Source organism: Pyrgilauda ruficollis, unplaced genomic scaffold (assembly GCF_017590135.1).
Source record: "Pyrgilauda ruficollis isolate IOZ18807 unplaced genomic scaffold, ASM1759013v1 scaffold8, whole genome shotgun sequence".
NCBI lineage: Eukaryota > Metazoa > Chordata > Aves > Passeriformes > Passeridae > Pyrgilauda > Pyrgilauda ruficollis.
Window position 1 is genome coordinate 10,265,677 of NW_024529932.1, and position 19,498 is coordinate 10,285,174.

Genomic DNA, 19,498 nt, shown 5'->3' on the forward strand with positions numbered 1-19,498 from the left:
TGTTCTGCAAGACGAAAACTGCATCTGCTTCTCTCCTTATGTCAAAAACCAACCAAAGCTTAATAATGCTTTAAAAGCTGTCATAATACAGAGGTCCCAAAATAGAAGCACAATAGCTCTATTACTAATATTTCTAATCTATAGTATTATTCTGTATCATAGATTATAGGTGAATCATAGGAGGATATTGAGTGATCTAAATTTGAGAAACTTTTTTTTAAGCTGTGTGAACTGTGCAGGTTATAAGCAATGGAAATATGTCAGAAGCAGTTTAAAAACTGAAACAACATAGCACAAAAATTATAAACAAGCAAACAAACGACTAATGAGTATCATTAGCTTTCAGACCCAGCTCTTGTTTTCTGATGCGTAAGTTAAAACTGATGTGATAAACGACTTTGGAAATTACCTTCAGCTGATGGAATTGATCTAAGGGAAGATGCAGAGGACCTTTTCAGCCCAGACAGACTGTAGGAACTCTTTTTGGTCAGGTCTGTCGGTGGAGAGGCATTTTCTGGTCCAGTGACAGAAGCTACACTTTGGCAATCTGATTCCACGTCTGTTTTGGTTGCATCCTCCTTTGATGAGGATTCTGGACTCGTAGTCCACAGGCCTGAACTTTTCTGGCCATTAGAAGAAGCAGGAGAAGCAATCCATGGAATCCCTCCTGATTTCTCCCTTGGCTGTGAGGGCGTGCACTTGGTGGTGCTGTTCTGCTCGGAGGAGTGAGAAGATAGAGATTCGATGCTGCCCATGGGAGTGCTGTCGGGGCTACTGCTGTACGAGTCACCTAGGGAGGAGGCAGGGGAAGGGAGAGAGAGTGAAAAACATAATCTGCATTTTCTAATCATGTACATTTCTTTCCCACCACTTTTAGCTCTTTGTACCTTACTTGTTATCAAATTCATTAATCTGTGGTTTCCTGCACGAAGAACACAACTCTTTTTTTTTATTTACAACTTGAAGATTCATGTTGCCTGTTTACAGAGTATCAGTCCCTTGAAAGTTGTAAGACTGGCTGATTCATTTTCTGTCAGATGCATTTTCTATCATTTTTTATCATTCCCTACCATATGAAACCTGTATCTCTTTTCTCACCCCATACAGATTTCCTTTATTTCCTGCAATATAATTGTGTCCATGCTTCATTTAAATGATGACTTAAAACCATCTTCTACTCTGAAAATGTTATTGCCAGAAGCCTTGGCTCCCTCTTACCTGCCACACCTAGAGATATTTGGAAAGAAGAGTACTTCTGCTTCTACCTCAGTGCTTCATGGCACAAGCGAGATACTAACTGGAACTTGTTTATACATGTGCTGAGTTTCAGCTAATAAGCAAAACACAGAAGGAGAGCTGTTGGATCAGACTGAGTGGCCATCAAACTGCCACCAAACGCAGCATCACAGAAGTCATACAATCATATGGATTGCAAAAGACCCCCAAGATCATCGAATCCAACCCTTCACTGAACACTGCCATGTCAAGTGAAGCATAGCACTAAATGTCACATCATTTATTGAATACTTTGAGGGGTGGAGACTCCACCACTTCCCTGGTAAGTCTGTTTCAATGTTTGACAAGCTTTTCAGCGAGGAAATTCTTCCTGATGTCCAACCTGAAGCTCTCCTGGCAAAGCCTGAAGAAGTTTGCATACACTCTGTGAAATACTTGCACAGAAATATCTCTTTTTTATACTGGTATTCATTCATTGCAGTTACACAGTGAAAAACACTTGAAACTTGCCCAGTTTCTCCTCTGGTGAGTGTAACTGACTGTTTCTTTGTAACTTCTTACTTGGGACCCCATGTCATTCACACTGGCAATCCACGTGCAGAGAGCTATTGTTACTTAGTATTTAAACTCTCCCTGGCAGGAAACAAGTAACACAGGCCTATGGAAAGTGCAGCAGCTGTGCAAGAATATACTGAGGATAGATTTCTTAACATTACAGACTTCAGAATTACTAAAGATCCTCAAGAACAGATGCACTTTAACTGTGGATTAACTTACTGATCCAGTCTCATATAAATCTTTCTGAGGAAGCAAAGGACACAGAAATTCTTTAGGAAGTCTGTTGCAGTAGTGGAATTGTTAGCGACATAAGCTTTTATAAAGTTTCAATACTCCTTACAGGTCCATCCAGTAAGTAAAAAAGTGGTGATCCAAATGGATGAGAATGAATGAAGTAAAACGTTTTGATTACATCTATATAAAATTAAGTAAGCATTCTAAACAAGCAGTTAATTATAGATAAAACTCCCTGCTGTTAAACAGCAAGCCATATGATGAGTGCACTGCTTCTCCCAGGAATAGTAGAGTTTGTTTCCATTCCAGAAAACCTAAGAAAGTTTCAGTGGTTTTGGCAGCTGAGGCAGTGGCTGACTTTGAAGCAATGACCACAGTTGCATGCATGTGAAAAAAGCCAAGTGATGGTTTTGATCTCCTATCCTTTACTGAATTACATTTGTAATAGGAGGATATAATGTTTAAATGATGTTGAACACTGTATGCAACACAAGACTTGCCTACCAACATCCAACCACCCAATATCCTAACCAAACATCCCTCCTCATCTGAGAAGTGAGGAATGCAGTCAGTCAGTGCTGCTGTGACTCACAGAGGTTAAAAAGCTGATGCTTATGATCACTGGAATATAGTATCTACAGAATATTATTCAAGCAAAATTAAAAGATGACATAAAAAGCAAGATAACCAGTATGCAATGACAAACTTACTGTCAGGATCTGCTAGACATGGTGTGTATCTTCCTTTGGGTTTACGTGAGCCTGTGGAAAGACAAATTGCTCTTGTTCTTCTTGAACTCGATCGGGACTGAGGCTGGGGAAGAGGAATATTGGGGTCTGGTGCAGTGTGAAATATCTGAATGATTAAAAAAAAGGAAAAAATGTCATTAAACAACAGGGGTACTCTTACAGTTTCATTATTAATCCATTTGTTTTCCTCCCCACTATGCTTGAAATTAACACTATCATAGTCTCATACATTACAAAAGAGTAAAGGCACAGAATATAAGCTTTGCTTTGATCTCATTTTACAACTCAAGAACCACAATACTGAGCTGTACTTAATATCTGTATTAATTTGTTGAAGTAGATTTATTTTCTAGCTCTTGTTAAGAAGTTATTTCAACTGTTAACAGTTGAAATTTTAAAACAAAATAGGTGCCTATTAATGATTCTTCTCCAAGAAGTAACATTATTTTTTAAAATATTATGACAAAGTTGATTTTTTTGGCTCTGTGATCCAAAGAAAGTTTTTATATATGACAGAAATATGTCACAGTCATAACTTATTACAATCAAATTTAGATTTCAGAAAGCTTTATTTGACCAAACAAGTCAAGTTTAATGAGGAACAACTTTATGTTTAGGGCATCTCCTGGTTCTTATCTTTTACATACCACTGCTACCACTGAATTTTGCACTTCATCGCTGGAAAAAAAAACAATCTAGTTTTTTACCATGCTATGCCAGAAGGCATCTGTCAAAGGATTTCTGGGCCTTCTAGCCATAGGGCATTCCCAAAAGAAGATGAAGTAAACCATGAAAAGACACCTGTGTGCCATCCATAGAAGTGGAAGAAAGCAAATGTCCTTCCACAGTAGGAAATACTTGGGTGAACATCTTGAGATGCTCTTGCAGTACATTAAAACTGTATTAAGCACTAGTGAGTAGCACATCAATATAAAAACGTATCTGTAGACAGAGAAATAGAGCAGGAGTGACTTTGGTTATGCAGTCATAGTCTTTGTGCAGAATGAGCTCTGATTTTCTGGAGAAGAAATTCAGTATTGGAAAAATGCAATATATACGTTTGCAATCAGAGCCAAGAAGTCTATCAGGCTCACAGCCATTTTGAGGAGTCCCTGTGATCATATCATAACTGATGATACCAAGCTGTACTGTCAGCACCTACTGATCAACCAGTGCAAGGGATTGTGCTGTTGACTGGGAACTGCCCCTTAGCTGAGTAGTATGTAGTGAAAGAAACTCCAACTTTTTTCACTTTGTTTTGTCAGTCATCAGAGGAGATGACATAGCTCAACTAAGATCCCTAGAATAAAACTGCTTTTGACTGCTAAGTAAAGGAGTTTTTGAATGTTTGGCTGAATTCTGAAAGCAAATAGTTTAAAATTAAAACAAAAAATCTGAGGAGGTCTTTCAGTGAAGCTGATATCAGCAATGGTAGCGATTGAAAGTAAGTGTGTAAGATTTCCTGCTCAAGTCCTTCTCAACTCTTTTAAGTGACTATCTCTACTACGCAGCTGACATGTCCTCTGAGGACAGCAATGGCCAGGAACATTCTGACCTGATGCACTCAGAGGAGAAACTGTGCATTCACCCAGGGTGAACTTTCATACAATGGTAGCAAGAAAGAGCTGGAGCAGCCAGGAGCAAAGTTATGACCTTCTCTTTCTGTTTCTAGATTCAGGAAGCAATATTCAGAAAGCAACTGAAGATTCAGAGCAATGCCTTCAAAGCATGGAAAATTAAGTCTTGGATCTGTACCTTGCACAGCCATGAAAAATTGCTAGGAATAGAGACCCATAGCAAGGAGCGGGAAGAAGCTATTATTTCTATTAATGACCTTCTACACATTTTGGACTCTTTATTCTTAAAGATTTAATGATGGTCATGAAAATGAGATCTTAGTTGCACTTCATAACAAAACATAATTTCTTTCTACCTTTTCATAATGCTCTATCAGAATTTCAACGACGATATTCTGAAACTTAATGTTCATCATAGCAGCCACGGTTTCTTCTTGTGCTCTCATCAGAGTTGGTCCAAAGATAACACCAAGGTTGGATACAGTCATTAGATTTTGTTGACTGTGCAATGATACCCTTTAAATGAACACAAACAATATGTGATTTAATTGCTGTGCTAAACTACAATTTTAACAGGCAAAAACTACTTTTACAAGATCTTAAGTTCATGCCTCTCTTTAAAATACATTTTTAAAACTTCCACTTACTCTAGAATCAAAATACAATGTAGTAGAACTGCTATGTTTCCATTAAGGCTCCAATCATGCAATAACTTAATGAATAGTCAGTATGTCTTCCTAGAGTAGTATTTCAGTTCCTGATATACCTGACAGGGAAAGGCTGTATTTGGAGGACTACACAGAGAGATTGAGAACACCTCAGTTTAGAAGTCGTAGGGCAAGCACTGTCTCTCTCTAATGATTATACAGGTCCTTACATACTTCTGACTGGTGCTGTGTGGTAACAGAGATCTACCATATACCTTAGTGTTCATGTAAAGGAATGAAGTTTAGTTACTGAAAACACTTAATTTGTAATAGGATCTCTTTATCAATTTGATGAAAACACAGGATCAATAGATTAAGTGCAATTATTGTTTCTGTGTGATAGATAACATTAGATGATCATAATGACATCTGGCTTTGTAATATATTAACCTTTTACTTCTGTGTATTCTGTTATCACATACTTTACCTTTTCTGCTTTTCTTTTAATGTAGAATTTAAAAGCTTGGTTTTCCCAATAACTTATCAGATAGTTAAATTTCAATCAGTAATACTCAATGACTTCTTACTACTAAGGTTTGCCAATTAAAAACTGTATCATCATAGATCCTTTGAAACATCTGCCAGTGATTCCCCAGTCATAGCTGTCCTATTTCCTCATGTCTGAGTAATATTATGCCAAGTCAGAATTTTAAAATCACCTTAATGCCTAATCTTATTGAAACTGTTACCAAATTGAACTTATTAATGAGGCACTGGTTCCCACTTTCCTCTTCCTTCTCACAGCCATCTGCTACTATGGTCAAGCTGAGCATTTTTAGCAATTTCCTACACAATTAACATAACTCTTGCAACTTTTAAAATTAAGAAATAGTAAAATCTATAAAACCTTCCCTTCATATTTGGGACAGGAAGATTTTAGCACCCCATTTACATCAAGCAGTAGGAGAAATATGGGAAAGGGTTTTGTATAGGAGGCAGCACATTTATAAACTGCAGGAAAAGAAATGCCTATCTTCTTACATATTTCTTATATTGCTTCAATAAGTTATCTCAAAACTTTCCAAAATGTTACCTCAGACAGACACACTGGCAGAGATTATTATTTGGAAGCCCTATCATGAAAATTACTCCACTGTTAAAGCACATTGTTAGCTTAATCTAACTTTCTCTGAAACAGATCTTATGTTTATCGTAGGTGACTAAGGGTCTTTTGGGAAGTCCACTAGTATTTTAATGAAACTGGAATGTTGAATAACTGCTCTAGATATGGTATTAAAAACTTAAAAAAACCCCTCCCTTTGCAATGTTACTATGCTGTGTGCTGCACAGTAACTGTAGAGGTCTGTTACACAAATACTACAGTCTTACAGCATAAGAGAGAAGGTAGTGTTTGTCTGGTGTTTGGGTTTCCTTGGTTACAAATTTGGGAGCTTGGTTAATAAAAGAAATGGTGAATTCAATAACATTGCAGTGGGAAAGGGCTTTCTACAACGCATTTCAAAGGCTCGATTTCTTGCAAAAGAGAAAGAACCTAGGGCTGTAAATGGATCATTTTGATAGCCACTTTCCCCTGACCTACTCCTACTGGTGCTGAGCTACAGCACAGACACAAGCTGAGGTAATCATGCATTTCAGGTAGCTGTAGGGCATTCATGGAAATGCCATTGCTTTCTCCTCAGAATCTCTTCATTTGATGTATCACCAGCAAATTCGTGATACTGGCAGACTGCAGACTCCCAACTGCCTACCACAGAAAAGCACTGTATTGTTAAATCATACAATGATTCATTTTTTAGAGTAGACATAATTTGACTAGATAGGTTTAAAAACCAAACAATGAGTTATCCATGTGGAAGTAACACCAGACTTGCCAAGCTTGCCTAGCTACTGACTATGTATCCATGCAGTATCACCTCTCTCCAGCGTGCTTTTTAGGATGCTTAGGTGCTTTTTTGCCAGTTTTGTTTGTTTGTTTCTAGTATGATCTACATCCCACATCTGATCCTATTTAAATTTGTATGGTAACACAAAAGTCAAGCTAGGCAAAGATGTAAAGACTTAAACCAAGAAAAAATAACATTATCCTTATTTTATAACCCAGAGCTACAGTATTTTCACTTTATTGCAGAAGCATTTATAAAGGAACTGAACAGTTAAAATAAATATAGGGAAGGAATTATGCACTTTGAAACTGGATCTTCAGCAAAAGAATGATGAAAAAAGGAGGTTGGATTTTTTTCCTCCAAGTTTTCCCATTTCCATAAAATTAGGCACTTTACCTGCCACTTATCTGTTCCTTGAAATATCTCCACACAATGGTAGGAAAAAGATGAGGGAGGAAGATGGCTAATACACTCAAGAGACTAATTTTAGATTCAGTCTTATTAGAATTGCTAGCATAAACAACAGCTGGCAAATTACATGGAAATTAGAAGGGGTGAATTTTATGTTGGAAAGAAAAGTACTGAAGGCATTCAGTGTAAAATTAAGATTACATCTATATGAAATTAATAACAAAGATGAGAAAAGCGAAAGTTAAAGAGAACAGTTAAATAAGGGAATACTACAGGTATGCTTTTCTTTGGAATTGCATCTGAGATCACACTGAGAATAAAGAGAAAAGAAATGAAAAGAAAGGAATCCTTGCCTAACTGTAACTGCATTGACAAATAAGTCAGTTCCTATGGTGTTATATTCCTCTAATTTTGAAGCTTCCAGACCAGCAGCTTTTACAAAATTGTTAATCCTTCATTAAATACTTGCCCATTTTTGAGGGTTCTGAGGGAGTCGGTATTGTATTTTTTAGTTAATTAAACAATTCTGTGAGTAAAGAAACTTACGAAACTTTTTTTGCATCTGGCTCTCTGTGTCAGCCCAAGTATAATGAGAGGCAAGGTCTGCCTAATCAGGTTTTGCAATGAATGCATTTACAGCAGCTTGCTATAATGCTTGTTCTCCAGGGGCTAATGACATAATGGGATAAAACCAATTTTTTAGGGCTAAATGATTTCCTGTCAAAGAAATGTTCAAAGTTCTCCTTTCTATAGCAGGAAGTAGAACTGCATTAGGTTCCACTGTAGACAGCTTACTGCAGCTTGTAGCTCAAGGAGTGATCAAAAACGCAAAACATCTGGGATGTAGTGAATTGAATGCACAAAACACGGACTCTTCTAAATATCTTCTAAAACATGTCTTCTAAATGCCTGAGTTGTGTGAGCCTTATCTGAAAAACTACTGTTTCACTATTCACATTCCCAGTTGACTGATAAATGTACTATACAGCATCCTAAATAAGAAAGAATAATACATATTCAAAAGTACTGAGCAAATACCAGCAAAAACTAACCAAAGATGTACAGAAACTTAAGAGAATAAATACTCGTCTTATTTTTTATTTCACAGCACATGCCAAGTGTAATTCTGTGAAGACAAAAGGTCACAAATTTAAAGAAATGCAAAGTGTTTTCCATCTGACAATTAAAAATCAAGGGAATATTAATGGAGATTCAAAAGTTGGACAGTTATGTAGATATCAAAAATATAAATAAAAGTACTTCAAATTAGTGCTTTCAAGTGATACTACACTTCAGACTTGCTAAAGAGAAAAATAAGATCAAACATGAAGAACAGGAATTATCATATAATCTATCTCATTCTATCTCCTTTCTGATCTATCTCATTCCTGAAACACTCTGAGACTTAGAGACAGATTCAAACCAGTTTTCCATCAACCTTGGCATAGTGTTAGATGTTTCTTCTATTTAATTGGTTACAAGTCCTGTAGTAAAAGCATGAATGAAAACATTGACTAGGTTTATTTTATAAACATAGTTTGCCATCTTGGTAACACATTAAGTTTTTATTCTGTTTCTATAGAGAGTATTATTCCAGTTAAGTTGAGAACAGTATTTTAGAAATCAAATGTAATTTCAAGTGTCATTGTTTCAGCACAGAGAACAGATTAAGCAACATTGACAAATTTAAAGCAGAAATTATAACATCTTACAATAATACCAAAGAGAAAAATAAAAAATAATTACTTGACCAAGTGCTTAATAAGGATGTCCAGCATCTCTCTGTTCTTCTCTGGTAATTTATGTACAAGTGCATGCACTGCTTCAACTCTGTAGTTCTGATCATCTGACTCTATTAAACAGAAAACAAATTGTTGATAAATCAGAACATGTGCTAAGAAGTGACTACAAATGGCATCAATGCCTGTATGCTAACACAAACATGCATTAAGAGGAGCCAAACAAAATTAGCTTTCAAGTGCTGAGGAAAATTTGATTATACTTATTACACTGTGAAATCTGTATTTCAAGGAACTCGCCTAAAGCAATTACTATCAATACTGGAACCAACAAATTAATGGCAGTATTGACCTGATGTGCCATTTCAGTGAGGCCTAAGATTTAATCTAAGAAATACAGATTAAAATAAAAAAAAATTATTTTGTATCTTTTATTCTTATAAAGGACAAGAGAAAATGGAGAAATATCTTCAAATTCTAAACTGAAGTCATTAGAAAAATGATCTCTATTATCTCTGGATCCATTTACTCCATTTGTGAAAAGGAGTTCACTTTTGCCCTTTTTGATTTCTCAAGGCAAGCCAGGAAATAAAGTTCCCTAGATGAGAGGGATGAATGTTACAAAAGAATTATCAGCCTATATAAAACAAACAAACAAACATCTAAATGAGGGTTCAAACTTCATGCAGAAGGCAGTCACGCAGAACCACTAAAAAGATCAGAACAAACCACTGAACAGCTTCATCTAGTGTGACTTCTCTGTTTTGAGGGCTGGATCGCTGCATATTAGAGCAAGAAGAAAAGTAAAGATAGTGACTGAGGAGATTAGGGGTTAGAAAAAATACTACTTTCATGAAAGTGTATTTATCATTTTACTTTTTACTTACTAACAGCAACAATGAAATCTTTGTGCAGCTTGAAAGTCATCAGTGGTTCTGAAAGACACCTGGTTATGAAAAAAACAAATTTTTAATTTAAAACAGACTCAAAATCTAAGTTTTATGAGTGTGATTATGATAGCCCTCAACATCTGCACAAAGCTCTATTAGTCCTAGGAAATCCAATTCAGTGATGACTGATTACAAGTAGTATAAAACTTAGTCATGTACACTGAAAATAATTTTGAATTGAATCTGGTGTCACCATGTAAGTTAATAAGGAAAATGTCACTTCATCACAAAGCCTCAATGTTTCCTGTCTTCCATATTGTAGGAGAGGAATAAATACAGTTGCAGACATGGTATAACAGGCTGCAGAAGCAACCTTTTGCCAAAGAAAAGGCAAAAATATGATGAAATTTGGGACTGAAATTCTGATCTGAGAGATCTCAAAAGAGTCATCCTTTGAAAGGCAGACTGTGAGTTGCCTTACAGACACAAACACACAGCTACTGCTTGCTCATTCATGTCCATATTTCACAAACACAGTAGCAACAATGACTTGGGCTTCTGAAGATGTATTATAAATTTCTTCAACCAAAGCCAGTGTTTTCAATGAAATGTACAAGAGCATCCTGCTACAAATCCTAGGCATGTTTTCCAGGTTAATAGGGATTTCTGATTCTGCTCTTTGTTAGGTGACTTGTATAGGAAATCTAGATTTGTACAAGGCATAGTACACCCACCATCTGGTTGCATACTTTTTATTATGTCTCTTTTTGGACATCATATATTGACATCCAAAAGGGTTATCTCAGAAGTACCATAATTTTTGAATATTCTGTCTCTTATCGGCAGAAATGACAGGAGAGGTATTTTATTTGTGAAGATATTAAGAACATTACATAAAAAAAACTATGCTTTTGCTGGGATTTTCATTCAACCATAATGTAATGAAATTTTATGGTACACAACTTAAGGGATTCACAAAGAAAAGACTGAGCACAACATGATTTGTGGTTAACATAAAAAATTTAAATAAAAATATGCAATTGATTGAATTTAGGGCTATATAAGGCAGGATTATCTTTAAAAGGCTGAAGGTGTGTTGTATTATACATAATCTCAGGAATATTAAGCAGGATAATAAAATACTCACTTATGACCATGGCAATGGATACAAGAAATGTATCCAAGAAATATTAACAAGCCAAAGATTGATGTACCAGAAAAGGAATACCAAAACTGTGTGGCATCATACTTACCTGAGGTAGTTTTTTAGTCCACTTGTTATTGTCTTATTGTCCCAAATTTCCATATCAATATCCATATCAGGAGGTGATTTAGGGGCTGTTAGAAATTTGAATTAGGATTTTGTTACAGTTTGACTTACACATTAACTAGAAAGGTAGCAAACAGAAACTACTAGATCAGTCATTTAGCTCAATTAATTATTTATTAGCGAGACTAACCACCAATCTGATCAATTTAAATTGTTTCATCTCTGCCAAATTATAAATAAAAATAAATTTAGTGCTCACAGTTAGTAACCATAAACATTAACTATGCACTGTATCGAAGTGTTAAGTAAACCAAAGTCCACAGAGTTGGGTTCTTCAATTGTCTTAAACATACAAACACAAGCATCAGAGAGATCAATTAGCAAGAAAAGTGAAAGACTGGAATAAGTGTCTATTAAGGTGAGCCATGATGTGTTATGGAACTAAACTTTGGAGAACTTGTGGAACAAGACAAATATATATCAATAAATAGAACTTTAAAGCCAGAAGAAGAAAAGCATTTTTATTAGTAATTTGCTCATGTGTAACATGCAGAAGTGAATACTAATGTACACAAGAAACTGCAGATGAATCACTCATTCTAAGAGTGCAAACTCACTTCAGTGGCAGCCAGTGCACGTACAAAATTGTGAATATTGTGACACACTCTTTTGAGCACAGCAGTTGAGGCAAAAGAGATCACAGCACACACGCTGCACAATGACACAAATTCACTTCAGATACTTACAAAATATGGTATTCATCAGCTTTTGCACCTTGGAATTTACGCCACCTATTCTGTATAGCCCAAGGATTGTAATCCCTACAATGGGGAAACAAGCAGATGAAAAAAATTAAAATAATGAAAATATGGTGATTTCAATATATGCTGGTGCATTCTTGGTGTATGTTTTCAAAACACCTAAAGGTATTTATGGAAAACTGTACATTAAATTCTTTGTACTGCTTTACCCTACTGCAACCTCTAGTGGGATAGTAACAAATTCATTCCACTGAGTCCACACCATAGTATACACTAAGCATAATTTTACATTAACAGAACCCTTCTGCATAGAAATGACACATATTAGCAAACAACAAGGTGATGGCTAGAAAAAGTGAAAAATGAGACCCAAAAGCAGTCCTAAAACACATTACACATGAACAAGTTTATATTGCCTAGATGTCAGTGGAATTACTATGCAACTGTGTTTGCTTAGACCATCATCCCTTTCAAATAAGATGTGACTGACATTTATATGAAAACAAAAATATATACTGTATACTGTTCTAACACATCAATTGAGAGTTTGTCAGTTAAAATTGCCAGGCCTTTTTTAATAGCACAGATAATAATAACAAATAAAGTTAAAGAGTGACATTCAGAATACAGTATTTAGAACATAGAATCACTAGGCTGGAAGACACCTTAAAGATCATTGAGTCCAACCCATGGCCTAGCCCCTCAACTAAACCATGGCACTGAGTGCCACATCCAGTCTTCTTTTAAACACATCCAGGGATGGTGCCTCCACCATCTCCCCAGGCAGACCATTCCAACACTTTATCAATCTTTCTGTAAAAATCTTTTTCCTTATATGTAACCTATATTACCCTTGGCACAGCTTAAGACTTATTTGATTATCTCAGTCATGATTATTTTATTTTTTTAACTGCCTTTTAAAATCAGCAGGATTTAAATGTCTTCCATTCTCCCTACTTCAAGCCTTAACATTTAAAAATTGTCTACTTTTCCTTTGAAAACAACATTCCTAAATCTGATCTTAGATAACCTAGGTGTTTTGTTTTGAAACACTCTTTCACCCTCGCTGCCCCAGAAAATAATACAAGCTCTGAGTCAGCAGTGACTCAACAATGATAACATTGCTGGCTGAATTCTGAATTCAATGGCTGAAACTGAATTCAAGTTGAGCTTAAAGTTGCACAGAGAGACCACACTTGGGTTAGAAGAGCTATGTACACTGACAACTCAAGAAAAGGCTATCTCATTTTATAGGTGATAATACAGTCTCCATTTAAAACTTACTGTGAGTTGTTAGATACCACCTCATCGGTAAAGTGATTATTACTTCCATTTTTTACATTCTCACTAACAAAAAAGTGTTGCTAAACATTAAATGCTGCTAAACATAAAAAAACCCCAAAACAACAAAACAGAACAATGTACAACATTACCGAATAAAATTATAGGGGTTATGCTCTATAAAAAACCAGATGTACCAGCAGAGAATGTTAACATCACCTTTAGGTCTTCTGATTTCACACCTGAAACCAAAGCTGGGAGCTGAGACTCCCTACAGTTGTATCAAAACAAAAGTAAAGTCAGAGCACATAAAAGAAAGACTAAAGATGTGTGCAATTGTGTATTAAGCTGTCTAATCAACAAGAAATTACAGAAAAAGTTTAAAAATCTTAAATATGTTAAGAATTGTTGTTGGAACTGAAGACAACAATTTGGAGTGCAAAGCACCCAGATAAAATATGAAAAGTCCAAACCAAATAACAGATACACTTCAAAGCACAGATGTAAAACATGTAGGATTAAAAAAAGGCCAGATTTTAGAAAAAGTCACAACAATCTAAGACCTTATTTGTGGTTTAATACGCACCTCTTGTTTCTACAGCATGAATACATTTCCTCACGAAGTTGAAACCCGCTTCATTTAAGTACACTATAAAAAAAAAGGGTAATTACTCTTCTACATCAGTATACAAAATATTCTGTTTAGAATATACTCATGCACTAGTCAAGGAGGGCTAATACACAGTTATCCATAACATTTTAAGACTTGTTCTGTAACAGGGTCTTTGTAGATACATCCATAGCACTCACAACCCAACTTTGTAGTCATTCTGTACTATTAGAAGCTCAATATTCTACTGCCTTTCTCAGCAATCAGTAGCCTCTCTAAACATACAGTTGAAAGCTGCTGAGCAAAATGCTTTTAAGAGTCCAGGACCTACATTATGAACAGAATATATTCATTGTTTTTAATACAACAATATTCTTTGTTCCCTGCATAAGCACATAATCACTCATAAAAATGGTAATTTTATAGGAGAACAGGTAATTTTGTAGGAGAACAATCCTTGTTACTGAGTTTAATTAATCACCTTATTTCAAGTGATTGTACTTCTCATTAATGTTGCACGTTCAATACCCACTACTCTAACTAAGTAAAGATCTTAAAACAGCGTATTTGTCACCATTAAAATAAACACCATCATATAAAAAAACAGATAATGGCTTAAATTTCAGATTTTCAGAGTATCAAATATACCTCCAATGAAGATGTTATGTCCAAATTTTACAAATCTCTTTCTCGGAGATATATTATTTAAATTATTTTTACATATTTGTTTTAATATAATATGATAATAACCAATCAGTTAATACAGTGTTAATACAATTATGCACATAAAACTCATAGTACCTTTAAATACAGTAATTTTGTTACTCATTGTATGTCTAACAGGTGCATATACACCTTAATCCAAAACGTTGAAATGGACAAAGTGAGTTGTATGAGGTCCAACAAGGCCAAGTGCCGAGTCCTGCACTTGGGTCACAACAACCCCAGGCAGTTGTGGCTGGAAAGATGTCTAAAAGATAAGGACTTGGGAAAGTAACAAGCAATAGGATAAGAGGAAATGGCCTCCAGTTGTGCCAGGGGAAGTTTAGATAACCAACAAAGTTATTCCACAGCAACAGAACTAAAATATAAAATAATCTCTTTCTCCCACACATATACCAATAAACTGTAACATTACAGGAATCTAGAAAGAGATATGGCAACTCAACATAAAGAGCTTACTTTCTTCCTTCTTGCTAATAATGGCTGGCAGTGTGTAGATCTGTAAAAAAAAAAACAGAACAAAAACCAGTCAAACAACAACAACGCAATAGAACAATGTTTGTGCTTTAAGTCCTTTATTGCCAGGTTTGTGAAGAGTTGAAACATGCTATGTACTAGATTGCTGCTAGGGAAATCCCAACCTTGCCTTTCATGATCTCTTGACATTTACTGCTCCAACACACAGCTGGGTTAACAGCTCTGTGCTACCATAATGTAACTAATGCATCAGAAATCATATTTACTGAGTCCAGATGAGTTAAATTTCAAACCAGCTTGTGATTATAATTCCTGTACTAGTTCAGGCAAAGAAGAAGCATGTAAAAACACTCATCGAGTTCACAAAACGGATCAGCCATTCTTTTCCTATCAGATACAGGTCTGACATCAGCCTCATTCAGTCACTGTTTTAAGAGCATACAAATAGTGGGAAGAAAGCTCAGACAAGCCTGTCTCTCAGTAGCTTTCAACATGTGTTTCTGCTCTCTGCAATGCCTTCTGAGATGGTACTAATTGTTTATTCCATGAAAGTGCCCAAAAGATGGCTGTTCTTTACCACTGTAATAACAACCACTTCACATATGTTACCTGAACCATGAATTAGACAATGTGCTATTGTGTTACTTAAAATAGTATTGCTTTCAATATCCTAACATAGGATAATTATATATATAAATGTAGGCTTAAACTAATAGATCTACTTTTCTACTTTGTAGTTATCCTCATCATATACTTGCATTAGTGGCTCACAAAGAAAATAACTCTATTTGTTGGTATTGTGACAGAGTATCTGAAATGTATATTAGCTTCTTTCTGAAATATGTGATACAGAAAACTGTAAAATGAAAATTAAAAAATATCCTTACTGGTTCCTTTCCATCCATAGCTTCTAGCCAAAGTTTTCGGTTGGATTCTGAAAAAGCTTGTAGTGTGATGATTCCAGGTCTGTCAAAAACACACACATTCACTGAAGTTACTGTTTTTCTCAAACAGTATCCAAAATCAGAATCCACATGCATAGTGACATGAATACAAAAGAGACAGACATAAGTTAGAGAAAGTTATATCAGAGCTTCTGATATAACAGAATAATTTTGAGCTAGGTATAAAACACATCTGTTTTTTTTTAAAGTTTGTTAACAGTCATAAAACAATTTTTAGGGGAATAACTCAAAAAGTCAGTTTATTGATCATATTTTAACACAAAAATTAATTCAATATTTCTCTTTATTCCCGAGATTGGAAAAAATACTTCTACAAATACTGCATACCTGTATCTTAAATACAGGAAATCTATTCTCATGTATCTGATATAATTATACTATCCAGGAGTAAGTGGAAAAAAAATTGTGGACGTAACTTTCAAGAAAAAAAAAGTACTACCACACATTTCTGAAAGTAATAGAGATTTGTACAGTGTATGCTTATTAACAAGTATTTATAAAATATTTATAAGAATATTTATGAGCTGTTTCTAAAAGAGGACAGTCAGTTTTGCTACAAGTTCCATAAGAATCCATGTTGTATCTGCATGCAAACATCATGTAGTAAAGACAACACATATTCTGTGTAGTGAATTTAATCAGAAAACCAGGTTTGAAAAAAGAAGTACTAAGTCTTGAAAGCCTAGTTTGTCTGTATACAAATATATTGGCAAACATGCTCCTATTACGGGAGTACTTATTACCTATCAGTTGCAATTATTTTCAGATTGTTAACCCAACGGAAACAAACCTTTCAAATACTTCAATATCAAAACAGAAACGTTTGTCAATTGAATCTGTCTTTCTCCTGATGCAAGATTTTAGCTTGAACATTTCTGGTGAGCTTGTGACAAGGCCATTCTACAAAACAACACAATGGAATTAGCACAGGCAGTATGCTTATACACCTTGGCTTCATCTTATATTTAACTGCATGATCAGTCCAAAGAACATGCCTTAATATAGGGATTAAAATTATTTAGGAATATTTACAATATTTTTTTCTGTATATTAAGACTACATTTAATAGCTTTCTGTCTTATATTTGTTACTTAATCATTATTTTTCAGAAAATTCCCTAAATTGAAATCTTACGAACACCTGCACATACAACTTGATTGTATGCATGTCAGGGTGAAAGGCATGTAATTCTGCCAACTCCTACATGCAGATAAAAAGATTTCTGAAGAATAAAGCTAACTAACTCCCAGTTCTGGCCACAATGATTGTGAGACCTCACTATAATTTTGGCAAGGCTGACACAGCTGGGGATTCTGAGGAATGGCAGGAAGCAAATGTCACTCCTGTCTTCAAAATGATCAAGCAGAAAGATATAGAATCATAGAACCATTCAGGTTGGAAAAGGTCACAACTAAACCATCTACACATCTTTTAAATACTTCCAGGGTTGGTGACTCAACTACTTCCCTGGCAGACTGTTTCAATGCTTGATGACCCTTTTGGTGAAGAAATTTTCTGTAATGCCTACCTCCCCTGATGCAACCTGAGGCCTCACATTTTATGTGAACCATAGGGCAGTCTGCATCACCTTTATCCCTGGGAAGGTGATGAAGTGAATAATCATGGAAAGCACTTCCAAACATATTAAGGACAGAAAGGTGACTGGAAGCAGTCAGCATGAATTTAATAAAGGAAAAATCACACAGGATCAACCTGATAGCCCTCTACAATGTGTTGGATGGCTCAGTGTATGATGGAAGAACAATTAATATTGTTTATCTCAACTTTAGCCATGCTTTTGACTACATCCTACTACATTCTCATGGACAAGTGCAGGTGAAATATGGGTGAGATAATGAGGTGGACTGAACACTGCCTGAACTGCTGAGCTCACGACAGAAGTCCACCTGCAGCCAGGCACTAGTGGTATGCCCATGGGGTCAATTCTGTTCACCATGAATAGCAGGCACCAGGACAGGATGAAGCTGACAGGATAGAGAACAACTTGGCAGAAAAGGAATTTCAGGTTCTGGTGGGCAACAAGGTGACCATGAGCCAGCAATGTGATGTTGCCGCAAAGAAGGCCACTGGCCTCCTGGGATGCATCAGGCAAGTGGAGGAAAGGGATCCTCACCCTCCATCCAGCACTAGTGAGGGACACCTGGAATGCTATGCCCAGTGCTGGCTCCCTCATACAAAAGAGGCAATGATGTGCTAGAACAAGTCCAGCTAATGGTTACCAAGGTATTAAGGACTTGGAGCAAAACAATGTGAAAGGAGGCTTTGTGAGTTGGGGGTCAGTCTCTTCTGCCATGTCTTCAGTGAAAGAACATGAGGGAGAAGCCTTAAGTTGTGCCAGGGGAGGTTCAGATTAGATATGAAAAATAACATTTTCACAGGAAGAGTCGTTAGGCATTGAATTAAGTTAACCAAGTAGAGTCACCATCTCTGAAAGTGTACAAGAAGAACATGGATGTGGCACATGGGGATATGGTTTAGGGGGGATTGTGGTGGTGCTACACTGACGGTTGGACTAGATGACCTTGAAGGTCTCCTCCAACCTTGAAAATCCTGTGATTTGTCATATGAGAAAGCTGGGACTGTTTGGTCTGGGAAAGAGGGATCACATCAGTGACTAATCTACAAATACCACATGGGAAGGAAAGCAGACTGAGTCAGATTCTTCTCAGTGGTGCCCAGTGGAAGGGTGAGAGGTGATGGGCACAAACACAAGTAATTTGTATTTGAACTTAGAAAAAGTATTTGAACTTTAGAAAAAGGTTTTCATGGTGGTTGAACATTGGAACAGGTTGCTCATAGACGCTCCAGCCTTGGAGATATCTAAAACCTGACTGGACACAGACCTCACCAACCTGTTCTGGTTGAGCCTATAATTATAATTGAGTTTATACTAGAGATCTCCAGAGCCCCCTTCCAAACCTCATCCATTCTATGATTCTGTGCAAATGTGATAAATTTCATATGCCTTTATAACAACCACATTAGTTATTTACTGCGTGATTTAAATATGTTTTAAAAGAAATATTGCTTAAATATTTATTCATGCTATATGATACATGCACTGCTTCATCTGTGAGATCAGCCTTATCTGCCTGCATTTTTTTCTTTTAGCAGTTCTTAAATGCTTAATAAAAAAGAAGGAATATACAGCTCATATATGCATTCATGTATCAGTAACTCACCACTTTTCCACCAGATTTTGTTTCAGCTATACTCATTGTAAAAGTTTTTGTTCCTTTGTCGTAAGTGCAGTAATGTTTTACCCATGTAAATCCAAGAGGTCCTAGAGCAAAGAGAGATAGTATCAAAAATAATTGTAATTTTACCAGTATTATAGTTGGAATTAGTGTAGTAAAATGATATATAGTAGCATCCACATGCAGCCTAGTCCTTATTTCTTAATCTGAACATGTTGTTCCGGTATAAATTTCAAATATTGCAGCTT

General features: G+C 35.9%; 1 protein-coding gene across 1 annotated transcript in view; it reads right to left on the reverse strand.

Moving 5' to 3' along the window:
- The window catches only part of ARHGAP42 (Rho GTPase activating protein 42), a 143,074-nt gene that overhangs the window by 13,498 nt on the left and 110,078 nt on the right, over nt 1-19,498 (reverse strand). The window contains exons 9-20 of the mRNA XM_041487372.1: nt 19,236-19,336; nt 16,823-16,932; nt 15,955-16,033; nt 15,050-15,089; nt 13,844-13,906; nt 11,962-12,036; nt 11,199-11,283; nt 9,943-10,001; nt 9,063-9,168; nt 4,711-4,870; nt 2,739-2,883; nt 410-790 (exon numbers count right to left, since the gene is read on the reverse strand). Coding sequence (XP_041343306.1) covers nt 410-790; nt 2,739-2,883; nt 4,711-4,870; nt 9,063-9,168; nt 9,943-10,001; nt 11,199-11,283; nt 11,962-12,036; nt 13,844-13,906; nt 15,050-15,089; nt 15,955-16,033; nt 16,823-16,932; nt 19,236-19,336 — 1,404 coding nt within the window. The remainder of the gene's footprint in view (nt 1-409; nt 791-2,738; nt 2,884-4,710; nt 4,871-9,062; nt 9,169-9,942; nt 10,002-11,198; nt 11,284-11,961; nt 12,037-13,843; nt 13,907-15,049; nt 15,090-15,954; nt 16,034-16,822; nt 16,933-19,235; nt 19,337-19,498) is intronic.